At 41.6% G+C, this 13,318-nt stretch overlaps 1 protein-coding gene across 1 annotated transcript in view; it reads left to right on the top strand.

The window, feature by feature from the left end:
* Positions 1-1,783: 1,783 nt before the first annotated feature.
* TRUB1 (TruB pseudouridine synthase family member 1) overlaps positions 1,784-13,318 on the top strand; it is a 35,309-nt gene continuing 23,774 nt past the window's right edge. The window contains 3 exon segments of the mRNA XM_075155133.1: positions 1,784-1,980; positions 3,756-3,848; positions 7,341-7,396. Of these exon segments, the coding sequence (XP_075011234.1) occupies positions 1,836-1,980; positions 3,756-3,848; positions 7,341-7,396 (294 nt within the window). The 5' untranslated portion in view covers positions 1,784-1,835.

Raw genomic sequence — 13,318 nt, forward strand, 5'->3', positions numbered from 1 at the left:
ACAAGAACTTCCTGCTCAATACTAAAAATGAAAGTAGGGGGTAGTTTCTTTAGACACCTGAAACCCTGTCCTCAAAAAAAAAAAAAAAAAAAGAAAAAAGCTTTCTGCAATTTGCGAAAACAGTACCGGGGGTCAGACACTGACCTTCAGCTCATGCCCTATGCCTGTGTCAGGTTAATTACATAATTTTAGACAATCCTCTGCTTAGGTCAGTCCTGAGAATGCAGTACAGGGAGTTTTTTCACAGGCCCCATCTGCATTACCGGAAAGCTGAGGTGCTCTTTGCATTAAGGACATCTTTATGACAACAGTGGAGCTCTCATTTCTGCACAATCTCCCTCTGATCCTTTGTGATGTTTTCAGAGCAGTTTGCTGACCCAACGATACTGCTGGCCATGACGGTGTGACAGGTTTGCATTTCAGTCCTTGGGCTGCAATCTCCTTGCTCGGAAGCTTACTAACACCATTTCTTAATAGTAATGTTTAAATAGATTTGCATGAGCTTGCTTACAGAGCAATCTGTGTTTAAGCTCTTTTTAGCAGGGAATTGGTGAGAATAGTTTTCAAACAGTTAGCCTGACTAAACCATGTCTGCAACAAAAACTCCATCACAGTTTACAACATGCCTTCCACAACTCTGCTTAAACTTTAACTCCATGTAAATCAGTAGCAATTTCCCTGCTGACCTTTTACCTGGGTGCGGCTTTGCCTTTTTACCTTCTGGAGAAGGACTCTGATACCTTGCTTCTATGTCCTGCAATGATGGCCACCTGTACCACTCAACAGGGAATCCACCCTCGCAGCTTATGGTAACAGCAAGTATTTCCACAGCCACATTACAGCTATGTAGATGAGACCTAAGCAAATAAGGTGCCTAATTAATAATACGCATAAGAGGCGTGCAGGGGAGGCTGGTCGGCATTGCCGGTGACAGGCAGCCATTACCCATCTCGTGGATGCGGTGGTAGCAGCCCGCAGCTGGCAGCTCTGGGCCCCGTGGAGCTGCTGTGGAAGGCGTGAGCAGGCACGGAGCGAGCTGTTGACTCCAGTACAGGCTGAAAAACCACACAGGGACCTTGATCCCGCTCTGTGCAGAGAGCGCCATGGACTTCAGCAGGAAGATTTGCTTCTTTCAAGCTCTGGGAAGGACTGGGAACATGCATAGCCCTTAGCTAACCATGTATTTAATTTCCCCGTTACGGTGTCTTTTCATAGTTTCATCTGCAGGCTTTTACAAATGAACATGAATGAAACATCCAAGCTCTCGGTGCCTTGCTCAAGCATAGCTTGCTTAAATGCCTTGGGAGTGTTGTCAGAGAAATGAGTCTGTACAAATCAGGCCTGAAGAGGAAAACCCACACGCTGCGCTTCTGCACGGAGGCGAGAGATGTGAGAGAAGCCTGCCTTCCCAGTACTCTCTTACATGACACATACAAAGGCCAGAAGATTAACGGACTCAGAAACTAGTCAGCAGAATATAATTCTTTCAAGCTGGCCAAGAACGACGGTACGATGACTAACACTGCGATGGGGGGGGGCACACCGGTTAGCAAACTTCCCCAGCAATGCCTGCCGTAAGCCCCTGTGTCTGGTGGAGCTACTTAAAGCCAGCTCGTTTGGACTGAAGGACTCCAGCGGGAGGCGTCCCACGCGAGACACCCCACGGGGCAGCCCGCTGATTGCCGGGCCGTGTTGGGGGTTGCCCGGCTTGCCGCCCGGCCGCCTCCCCTCATGGCCTTCCCGCCGGACTACATTTCCCAGCGGCCCCCGGGCGGGGCGGAAGGCGGGCGGTCGCGGCGGGCCGGCGGCCCTGGTCGGCGGGGCCTGCCGGGAGCATGGCTGCCAGGGAGGCGGGCGGCGTCGTGCTCGGCAAGTCGGCCGATAAGCTCTTCTCTCTGAGCGGGCTGTTCGCGGTGTACAAGCCCAAGGGGCCCACCTCGGCCGGCGTGCTCAACCTCCTGAAGGAGAGGCTGCTGGCAGGTAGGCGGCCGGGCTGCGGGCCGGGGGAGGCGAGGCGAGGCGAGGCGAGGCGAGGCGCGGGCTTCCCAAGTTGGGCCTGGAGGGCCGAGGTGGGGGTTTGGTGGTAAAGCGAGGAGATGGTGACAGGGAGGTATGGGCAGGCCCTGCCCGCGGTCCCAGGGCAGGAGCAGGCCGGCCACAGCGAACGCGCATTTGGCCCTCGCGTGTTGCGGCCAGGGATGCCCTCCCCGGCATGGCTGTGGGATGGGCGTTGCGCGGTAGCGTGTGCGTTCGTTAGGATGTCGGAACCACAACCCCTGTCAAACCACTGCACCCTCTTTCTCAGCATTCAGAAAACTAAAGGAGAACTGGTTTTTGATTTTTTTTTTGTGATAGTTCACAGCCATGGCGTGGCCCAGGTTGGGGAGTGGAGATGTTCCTGGATACGTTCTGGCTCGCTGCGTGGAGCTGCTGGGTCCCTGCAAGACTCAGTGTGTTGGTCACGCTGCACGGTGAGCTGTAAGGCCATATTCACCACTTGCTTATTTGGGGCAGGCATCTGTTATTGCCTAAGGTACAGCATGATGTTCTGAATGGGGATGAGATTTGCCCCAGCAGAAAGCTCCACTCCTGCAGTCCATCCCAGCTTGCTTGAAGAGCTCTCGAGCATGGTCCCAGGGACAGAGTGCACCCATCTGCCAGAATGGGTGTCAGCAACACCGCTGCAGCACAGCAATGGCGGGATGCTCTGCTTCAGTCCCACTGCCTATTGCCATTAAAAAAAAAAAATCACCAGATGAGTGAAAACCACAGTGTTTCGAGGAGTTTGAAAGTCCTGGGCACAGTCTGCAGAAACTGCTTTTTCTGAATATAGGGAAGCCTGGATGTCAGATATTAGGGAAAAAAGTTCAAAGTTCAAAAGTTTGGTCATTGCAAAGGTGTGAGGGACTGTGGCCTAGATTCTTTTTATGACGGGTATGGGGACTTGATGATCTAATCTGGGCTTTTGGGCACTTGCTGGTGAAGTGAGAACATACTTTCAGAGTAATGAGTGCTTATTCAGGTTGATTTACTCTGTAGTGAACTGTAGCATAGGCACGGACTTCAATTCATCTTTGTACGGAAGAGATTTAGCTGGATCATGTCTGATTCCCTCATGTGAAAGGTGTAATGAAGAGAGAATAGGAATAGGTAAGGGAGTTTAGAGCATTTGTCATATTTAATACTGAAAAATAAGGGGCATTGGACTCTGCAAAATTCCTGGAGTCGTCAGCTGCATAGGAAGCGTGATGGGTTGAGATGCTCTGAGCTTGAAAGCAGCAGTGAGCAAGTTCAGTTCATTGCAGAGTTTCCGTAGGGTGCATACATGCAAATAAACGTGGCCCATTACATGGTAGTAAATACAACAAGAATTGCTCAGATTATGTAGCATAAGATTTGTTATAATAGATGATTTCAGGGACTCTGCTGCTAGTTCTTGCATGCTTTGTTGATGAAACTTCACAGGTGAACTGTCTGCTAGGTTTTCTAGTAGTATTTTCTGAACATCTGGTTATAACGGTTATAACGGTACGTAAGACTTGATTAGAATCTAAGTGAAAATAGATCGCAAGTTGTTTGAGGTTGGGAGTAGAGCTAGATGAATCACTGGACTTACTCAGTACAGCAATTTCTGCACTACTAATTCATAGTTTAAATAATTGATTTTTATCTCCTTTAGCAGTCTGGAAATATGTGCTATTTTTCCTATGTTCTAAGGTTTTCCTATAATGCTTGCTTTCAACTTCTATTTGCAGAAGCTGGTGTGCAAACAACTGGGAACAAAAGAAACCAGGTTTTGAAAATTGGACATGGTGGAACTTTGGACAGTGCAGCGGCAGGAGTTCTCGGTAATGAAAAATATAAATACAGTCATCAAAAGATTTTAGGAAACACTTTCATGCCTACATGAAATCAGATGTGGAGGAACAATTTGGGATACACATGGCAGGCTTTGTGGTTTTGCGGGAAGGACAGGTTGCTGTGGAAGAGTGGCCCAGGTTAAATTTCCTCTGCATATACTTTTACAAGCATATAATGTGTTTCTTAACAGAAGGCTACATTCCCCCCCTCCCCCCCAAACTCCTGAAATAACTTTTTGGTTATTACATGAAAATACAGACTCTTGTGTAATGAATTCTAAATTACCTCAGAAATTGATGGCTTTTTTTACTTAAGCTGGGGATTTATAGTCATCATAATTTTCTAAAGTATTTGTTCTTAAACTAATACTTTTCTGGGATTTTGAGGGAGCCTTTTGGGTTGTAATACTCACCAAATGAAAAATGTATAAGAGCAATTCAGCTACTGTGTTTTTTGAGGCTCAGCACAGAAACAGTTTTCGCTTCCTCTTCTGTCTTGGTTCATAAAGAAGAGTCATCAAAGAGACTTTGTCTTTTAATTTTGATAGCAATCCATTTATCGAATTCCTTTGTTTTATTAAGGAACAGGATGTGTTAATTGCTGGTGTTGAAAACTCAGCTGTGGGTGTGACCATTGGGCTGGATTATTCCCACATCATACATTGTCACCAAAATAAGTAACATGCAAACTACAGCTTGCTTAAATCATAGCCTTGTAGCTCTACTTGGCTAGAAGAAATAACAGCAATACTTTTTTGGTATTGAAAATCAACAGGTACAACTATGAGTATACACTGAAAGTAAATCCACCGAGTTCTGATGTAATGACTTCTCTCTTGAAGAGCTGTGCTTCAAGGGGATGTTGTTTGCTGAGACTGTTGCTAGTAGAAGCCTTCAGGCTCGTAATTGTCTTTCTCTGTCATCTGTGAACATTGCAAAATGTAACATTCTTGGGCTAGAAGTAAGCTGGTTTTGTTTGAATTTCCTGTACTGTGTGGCCGCTCACTGGAGAATACTGTGTGTATTGCTGAAGCGGACGTTTTCCTTTTACACGGACGTTCCCTTTGAACATGCTACTGCTCATTGTGGGGAGTCAACAGCATTGATCCATAGGAAAAGAAAAATCACTTGTGCTTCTTAATTGCTTCTGCTACTGTTCTCTGATATCCAGCCGTCTCCAAAGCCTGCTTCTGTGGCGTGACAGAAAGTACTTGGGCTTGATGTGCTTGGTAAAGACAGAGAAGTGCATCACCTTAATATGCTATGGATCGATTTTTAAAAAAGGCACAGGATCTTTCATTCCACTGCCATACAAAACACACAGAGAAAAATCAATGGTAGCTGGATTGGAAAGGACAAAACTGGAGAGGAGTGGGAAAGGGAATGTGCCCAGATTTCTTGTGGGTTCGGGTAGGATAATGAGGAGAGAGGGGAGGGCACAACAGAAATAAGTTATTCAGAAAATGTGTGCTGCTTTTTGGAATAGGGTGGTGGAGCCAAAAGCTTTCTTTCCTCATGGACAGTAGCATAATAGAAGTATTTATTTTCTGAAACCTCTAACCTTTCTTGATCTATGCTGTTGTTTCCCAAATTTTATGTACTGCATAGCTATAACTTTGTTCATGGGAATTAGCTGATACAAAGTCTTGCTTAGTGTGCCAAGTGTACTGCAAATAACTGGGCGGTGCTTTTCATCAGAAAATATACTTCTATATTTCTTTTCCTACTGAGAGCAAATGTAGATGAGGAAGGACCTTGGAAACAGAGGTCAGTGATCTGTGGCATGTGAGTGAAAGGCAACTTAGAGACCAGGTCGTATGTGATGGCCCTGCACTGGTAGGAGCCTGGAGTGACTGCTTTCTGAGAGGGAAAATCTTTTGTCTGTTCCATCTGTGGCTTCCATTGCATTTGGAAGGTGGTGGGAGCTAGGACTCAACTACTACTTCTCAACGTTAGGTCTCATGTTTTAGATACAAGAAGCAAGAAACTGTAGGTCAAGTCTTAGTGAATATCTTCTTTTAATATCAGTCTAGAGCTGTGATTCCAGTTTAGTGTTTCTTGCTGTACAATGGGAGTTGTAAATATTTCGTTTGTTTATATATGGCAGTTATGAATTATGCTTCCATAGTAGAAGAAAAGATGAAAAAGTATCAAAATTAAAAATTCAGTTAAACCTTGTTACGCTCTATGTAGTCTGGCAAGTTTAGTTTATGTCGCCTTTCAATAATACACATGCTACACAAGCTAATGATTAATGGGGAAAATTGTTAGTGTCTTGTTCACAAAAGCATTCAATGTCTCTTTAAAATTATTCTGTTGAATCTCTTGACACTCTTCAGCAAATTTCAGCTCAGCAGTTATGTTGAAGTGTCAGTGATGTCATCACGTTGCAAGAAAAGTGCTTGGTTATAAAGTTTTATCTATGTGCTTATCTCTTCTCAGCCGTGTTGCAGCTCTTTCCTATCTGGCAAATATGAGAGGAACAGGCTGAACTGAAGGTACACAAAGGCACAAGCACAAGGGCATGTGTGACTAAAAACCCTCAGGAACAAGAGGAGAAGCAATTGAGAATAAGAAGTAATCTAATGAGTCTCAGACTGTAAAAATTGAGAAGCATTAGAGCACAAGTATTTATTTTAAAAAAAAAAGTTCATTGTCAGTTTGATGCTTTTGGTACTGGCTCCTGGCTAACACAAAGCTGATTTCCTGCAAGCTCCCTCACGTTATGTTCTGTTACTATTCCACAAGTTATACACAAAACTAATTTCCTAAAATTTTCATTGTTTCTTTGGATTGCTGTATGTGGAGAAAATCAATAGGAAAGCATATTCAAGGAAAGCACCTTGCTGTAAAAAGCTTTAAAGTAAAATATAAAATAGAACTCTTTTTCTGTCTCTTTCTTTTATGAAAAGCTGACCGCTGTTTTGCAGAATACTGGTTTAAGATTGAAAAGACAGTAGTCTGTACATTCACAATAATAGGAAGGTTTGATTATAAAAGATTTTTGACAGAGGCAATTGGACCTTTTGATTATTTTATTTTCTTGCTGTAAACCTGATAAACAATTTCATTATAGTATCTTGACTGTATTACTCTTGGTCACTATCAACCTTTAAAAGGGCTATTTAGTTACAGTGAAGGCTAGATTCATTATTAGTAAGCCATAGCCTTCATCAAACCAGAGACAGTGTTAATTGCACTATCCGTTTCTTTGGTGATTAAAGGATAAATAAATCTAGGGGTTGGATTAAAGCATTTTAACAGTAGGTGAAGCTTATTTATCTTCTGTTTTAGACTTTTTTCCTTTCTCTAGTCCCATGTTTGAACATCAGAGATACTTTCTCATAAGCGTTGACTCTCTTTATATGCTAATGGAGCATGAAAGGCTGTATTTCTGCGTAATATTTAGTAATGAATGGTGTTGAATAAGGGAACTGCAGAGCTGGTTTTGAAGTGGCATTTCTCCTTCTGTCTTTGCAGTGGTTGGTATTGGAAAAGGAACAAAAATGCTGAGAACTATATTGGCAGGTTCCAAGGTAAGGAATGCTAAATGACTCGTATTAGTGGGGTTTTCTGTTTGTTTGTTTTCTTTTTTCTTCCAACGAAGAGCTGCATCAACATACAGATATCTCAACCATCATGCGTAGTTTAAGCATGTACTTCCGTTTCTTTTTGTATTTAGTCAGAAATTTGATATTGAGATTTTTATGTCCAGAATGGTTATTTTATGGTTTTTCTACAAAATGTTAATAAAGACGAAATCCCTATTTTACAGGAACATTTCTATACTATTTAGTGTTTTCAACAAAAAAAAACCCAAACAAAACAACAAAAACAAACCAGGAAAAACTGTAATGAAGATGGCATTGTAAATGATGTTTTCGGGATGTAGTTGTGTATGATGGTTCAGTTTTTGGTCGTTTTCCTTATGTGAGGATAACATAATTGTTACTTAGCTTGGAGTAACAGATGGTCTTTGTTTCTTTTCTCTCTTCTTAAATACCATGAGGCCTTAAGAGGCACCTTTTGGAATTAAGAGTGGTTTGTGTTTGTGATAGTAGCTATTGTTCCAGATTGCAGCTCCTGTAGACGGGTGCTCTACAAACTCATGGATAGGCACATGTAAGAAGCCAAAGGTAACAAAAGCCCTGTGGCTGCATGAGATAACCCAGACTGGAGCCTTGACAGGTAGCAATCTTGTTCATTGCTGCTTTTGATTAGTTGTACTATGTCTTTGGTGAGCGCACTCCATTTTGTAAGCATTACATACACAAACAAGTGCGTGTGCTCCCAAGAACAATCTACCAGTGTTGATTCCTTTTTTGCAAGTAAAATTCTGTGGTTTTAGCCATTATTTTTAAATGAGAAGTTTAGGTAAGAATGACAGATGCAGAAATTAATTAAGCCTTCCAGATTTCATCTTATATCAGGGAAAGTCAATAGTGGGCTCAGCAAATTGATAGCCTTTCTAATGCATTTTAGTCTGCTATTTTTCCCATTCTCTTCTGGTGTGAACACTTAAGCTCTTTACAGGTGCTGAACTGGTAACTTGAGGTAGAATTTGATTGAAAATCTTCAGTTCAACTCAAAGGAAAACAATTTGACAGAGGAGAATACAACCAGGATAAAAAGAGTAGAGTCTGTAGAGTCTGATCCAAAACTTACTGTAGTCAATGTCAGTCTTTGCACTGACTGTTAAGGGTTTGCATTTGGTTTATAGGACCAGATTTCAGAGGCATCTGCGTTTTGAAACACGCAGTAAGCAGCTGGAGCTGGATTTACAGCGGAAGTGTAAGCAGTTACCAAGAACTTTTAAGTTAAAAAATGGCATTGAGATACTTCAGCTAAATTAAGTCATCATAGCTAAATGTGTGAAAATTGTTGATTTAAAAACACGTAAAGCAATTGACGTATCTCTTAAGCTGATGTTCACAGTGGAAACAGCTGTGATGGATGAAGTAGTTTCAACCTTTTTGGCAGAAGAGGGTATATGCAAGCTCCATGGCGACTTCACTGTGAAATCCTGTAGCTGGTAGGAGTGTTATCTAGCCAAACATTGTGCCCAGATAGCTCAAGAAGGCTTACAGCTGCTGCTGAGGGACAAGGGAGGGGAACACAGAGGAGAAATGGGCAGTGGGGGCAGTCTGGTAAGCTACCCCAGCTAGATCCATCAGCTCTCACCTGGCCTTAGATTGGTGTAGGCTGAGGGCACATGATTCAGTAAGGCAAGCAAAGTTACATCCTTACAGTAGATCAGCTCTTCCACTGCAACTGTTTGTGTGTTGTGATGTGGTGGAGAGTGTGAGGTAGCTAACATCCAGGCCAGGTGGCATGGCGGTCATGAGCCTTCGTTTGGAGCTTGTCTTGTCTCTGCTTTCCTGTTTTCTATTTGTACTTCAATAAATTTGTACTACAATAAATTTGTACGCAATAACTTGAGAGGCTTAAGGAAGTTTAAGGATCTCCGACAGATATCTGCCTATTTGTTTTTTTGACCTCACTGACAACAAAGGCTCATAATGTAGTGAGAGATCTGATACAGATAAATCCATGACTATCTAAATAGGTTTGAGTATTTTTTTGCATCCCATGCCATGTGCTGGGAGTTTATACTCTTACTTCATTGTTTTTTAACATAGTGGATGCTAAAGTGTTTGTTGAAGTGTGATGTTTCTCTTTTGTTCCTTTTATTACTATAAAGATTCAGATGAACTGTCTGAGCCTCTCTGGTTAGGATTTACTGTTTGATTGTAGGAATATATCTTGTAAAGAAATAGTTCAGTCTATCATTGTTGGCAGCAGAGCTATGCTGAGTGGCCAAAACGTATGTTCCTGCAGTAAACTCCATATGGTGGCTCTGCCAGAGATTGGACTATTTCTGATTTTTTCCCAAACGTTGTGTGAAACTTTCCTGACTCTGTGTGGCAGCTCTGAACATCATCACTTGATTTGCAACTCATACACATTATACAAGGAGTGTTACTCTTTCAGTGTAAATCTAGTTCTCCATTGGTTTGACCTCCTTATGAATTAACTCAAAACAAATAGAAATGTGCAGCCAAGGGCAATACCTACTTAGTGTTCCAGATTTCTCATTGGATTCTTAATATTTACCCAGAAATAAAAATATGTGCAAGCTGGCTTAGGTTTTGTTTGTTTGCTTTATTTTGTTTCAAATGTTCCAAATGAGGGGGAGAAGCTGAATCCTCTTGGATCTGGAATTTAAATACTGAGCATGTAGTATGTGTTCCATAGGAGAATCACTTTTCCTTCTTGTGTTCTGGGACTTGGACTTGGTCTTGCTTGAACTATTTGCACCGCATTATTTTGAGAGACATTGTTTTATCGTGTTTGCAAAATAAAGATAGCAGAATGAGAAAATATTTCCTGTGTCACCAGTAAAATGAATATGATGGGTGTGGACCGATTTTTTTTATTATGGTAAATTGTTTCTGAAGGATTCAGTCTTACGGGTGGCTAGTCTGTCTCAAACACAATGTAGAAATGATTTTTGAGGGGGGGAAATGGGTTAGAAAATGCTAGCTAGCAGCACAGTTTCCAAAGCGGTAATCCTGTTTTAAAACTTCTCATCTACCAGAATGTGCTGTTACATAGAAGCAATGAGGGAAATGATCAGGGACTCGTCAGAGAGGAAAAAAGGGAAGAGCAATAAACAATGAAATTCTTCATTATTCAAATACTTTCCATTGGGAGGAGATGTCTTACAACATATACAGCCTTTATTTTTAGGTGGAATAAAACAGGATAATTGAAATTTTCAGACTTCAGTTCCATGCTTAATTTGCGTATTTTTCAGTGAGATAACATCTGGGTTCACCCTAAGAGAATTTGAGTCATACTAATGTGAATGAAGCAGAACCTGGCCATCCATCAAACTGTGCTTGAAATCTGCCTCTCCATGAGCAGAAAGCATGGGCATATTGTTTTTATCTGAGGATGCAACTTCTTGTCACGGTCCACATATAATTTGAAACCCCAAGCGCTCAGTGATGTGAGGGGAATTGCCTGAGTGCTGGTTGCACAAGCTTGGGCAGGGACTAGTTCAAATAGAAAATTTAATCTCAAAAGTTGTGGCTTCTCCAGAATGAAACACTATCCAAAAAAAAAAAAATCACTGGATAGAGTAAAACCCAAACTCCAAATGATCACAAGGACTAGAAAGAGAAAAAGAGATTTTGGGCAGAATGAAGATACATCAGTGACCTGATATGTGGCAACTTCGATTTATTGTAATTGGAAAAATTTGAGTTCTTACGAATCCTGGATGGAAAATGAGTGCTAGTTCAGTGACCAGGTCTCAAAACTTGCCAATCACACTTGTATCCTGTGAGAGAGGGCTTGCCTGAGCAGGAATTGGTTCAAATCATGTAAGAGAATTTCTGAGACACATGTAAGTTACTTCTTGCAGCGTGATTCCGGGATTAGATTGTTTCTCTACAGGGTTGGCACCAGATGCTGCGGAACAAAGTGTCCATAAAGAAGGTTGTTTCTTCACCTCCTGTGATTATCTTACTGTCCTAAAAATTAGGCTTTAATTTGTGTCCCTCAAACATAAAGGTTGCTAGCTTTCTTCCTGAATTCATTTTTTTTGAATTAAGTCCTTAGCTTCTATCTTTTGGCAATGAGTTCAATGAATTAATAATGCATTAAAAAGCACATCTAGTAGTTCTATAAGGAGCAGAACTAATGAAGCCTTTTCTTGTGACTTCGTTTGTTTACAGCTCGTTAGACACCAAAGCCCCATGTGGACTCTTTGGTATCCAGTAATACAGTGGGGCTCCCTCTGGAGCCTTTTTCTTAGTGGCAGCCATAATAGATTTATTTCCTCTATCTGGCTATTTTCAGGAGGCTTATAAGAACTCGGCATCTCTGAGACCTCTATTCTTCTGCCAACATTCGTGTGTTTGCACATTAACATGCACACCATGATGGTCTAAGCACTATTTCTTTTGAAATCCTAATTTTCTTTTTAAAGAGCCTTGCTGTGGTTTTTTTTTTTTAATGTATTTCAAAAGCAGTTTGTGCTCCAGTTCATGTATTTGAGTTACGAGTGCAAGAAAATTGAGTTGACTTTCCTTTTGAAAGATCCTCTTGGTGGTGTGTGCCCTTACTTTTAATCTTAAAAATTTCTTTACAGTATTACCAGCTGAGCTCTTTGCTTCATCTTGCTTTCTTTTGGAGCTGGTAAAACTAAAACCGCTTATTCATACAGTGCATAGTGTTGTGTTCTGTTTTCTTTTTCATATTCTGATAATTTTAACATTCTCTCAGAAGGGCAAGATTTGTGGGTAGTGGTAATACTTTTTATTAGACTAATCAGTATAGTGCAGAAAACTAGGCATTTGGATATGCAAGCCCTTTCTCAGGTCTAAAATAGAAACCATGGATTTTAAAACTAAGTGTATTTCAGATTTGTTTAGAGTTTAGTGAAGTAGGTATCTTGTAGACCATTTCTGAAAGAAGTAGTAGTTAATGCTTGTGAGGTATGGTATACCAACAGTTCTGGGTGGGCAAGCAGTTATAGGTAAGACCCCAGGACTGTTCCACACAGATGGGCTACATTTCATTACCTGCTTTAATAAAATAGAGTAAGAAAACAATTTATCTCCTATGTGGGGTAGCAAGGTTTTGTTCACAACCAATCAGCCAAGCTTCCAGTCACAAGGAGGGGGGGGCTGTTACTGCTTGCTTAATGATTCTTCAGATCCCATCTTGCTTGTGTTCATCTGTGGTTTTAGTTGGGCTTTTTCTTCCAAATTGCAGTATTATCATATCCAGCTGTCTATATGTCTTGGAGGAATCCAAGTAAAAGTGGTTTGTTTGCTCTTTAGCTCTTTCCCTAGGAAATCTTTCATCTGCAACACCTTCTCATTTTTCACTCTATGGTTCATGCCCTTTTACATTCTCACACCTCTTTGTTTGTGGTATCCCATCCACAGACTGAGTTTCTATTTGTATTGAGATGGGAGAGGTAACAGAAAAAGACTGCAGTATGTGACCTGCTCATTTAAGCAAAATGGATTGTAGCTACACAAGATGTCATTACTTTGCCTCTGTTCAAGCCCAAAGAAATTATTGTTTCCTTACAAGGGAGGTAGGAGAGGAAAGAAAGAGATGATAAGGTTATCTCCTAGGGGAAAGAGAGAGCCTTGTAGATTATACATTGTGACATGTGAAGGGGTTAGTGTGAGGTAACGTTATAGTGTGCCATAAATCCAATATCTCTATTGAGCCCATGGTTTTTTTTTCTGAACTCAGTGGAGTTATGAATTTTAGTTCTCAGGCTTGTTTTGAAAGGTGTTTTATAGGTTTCCCTTGAGGAACAGTAGTGGCGGATCGGAGATGGATTGATTGTTTTATGAGAGATGTTAACCCACGGGCAGATGGATGTGTTTCAGCCCTCGTAGACTGGCTAGGTGAATTCTTCCTGACATGCA

Source organism: Calonectris borealis, chromosome 7 (genome assembly GCF_964195595.1).
Source record: "Calonectris borealis chromosome 7, bCalBor7.hap1.2, whole genome shotgun sequence".
Lineage (NCBI taxonomy): Eukaryota > Metazoa > Chordata > Aves > Procellariiformes > Procellariidae > Calonectris > Calonectris borealis.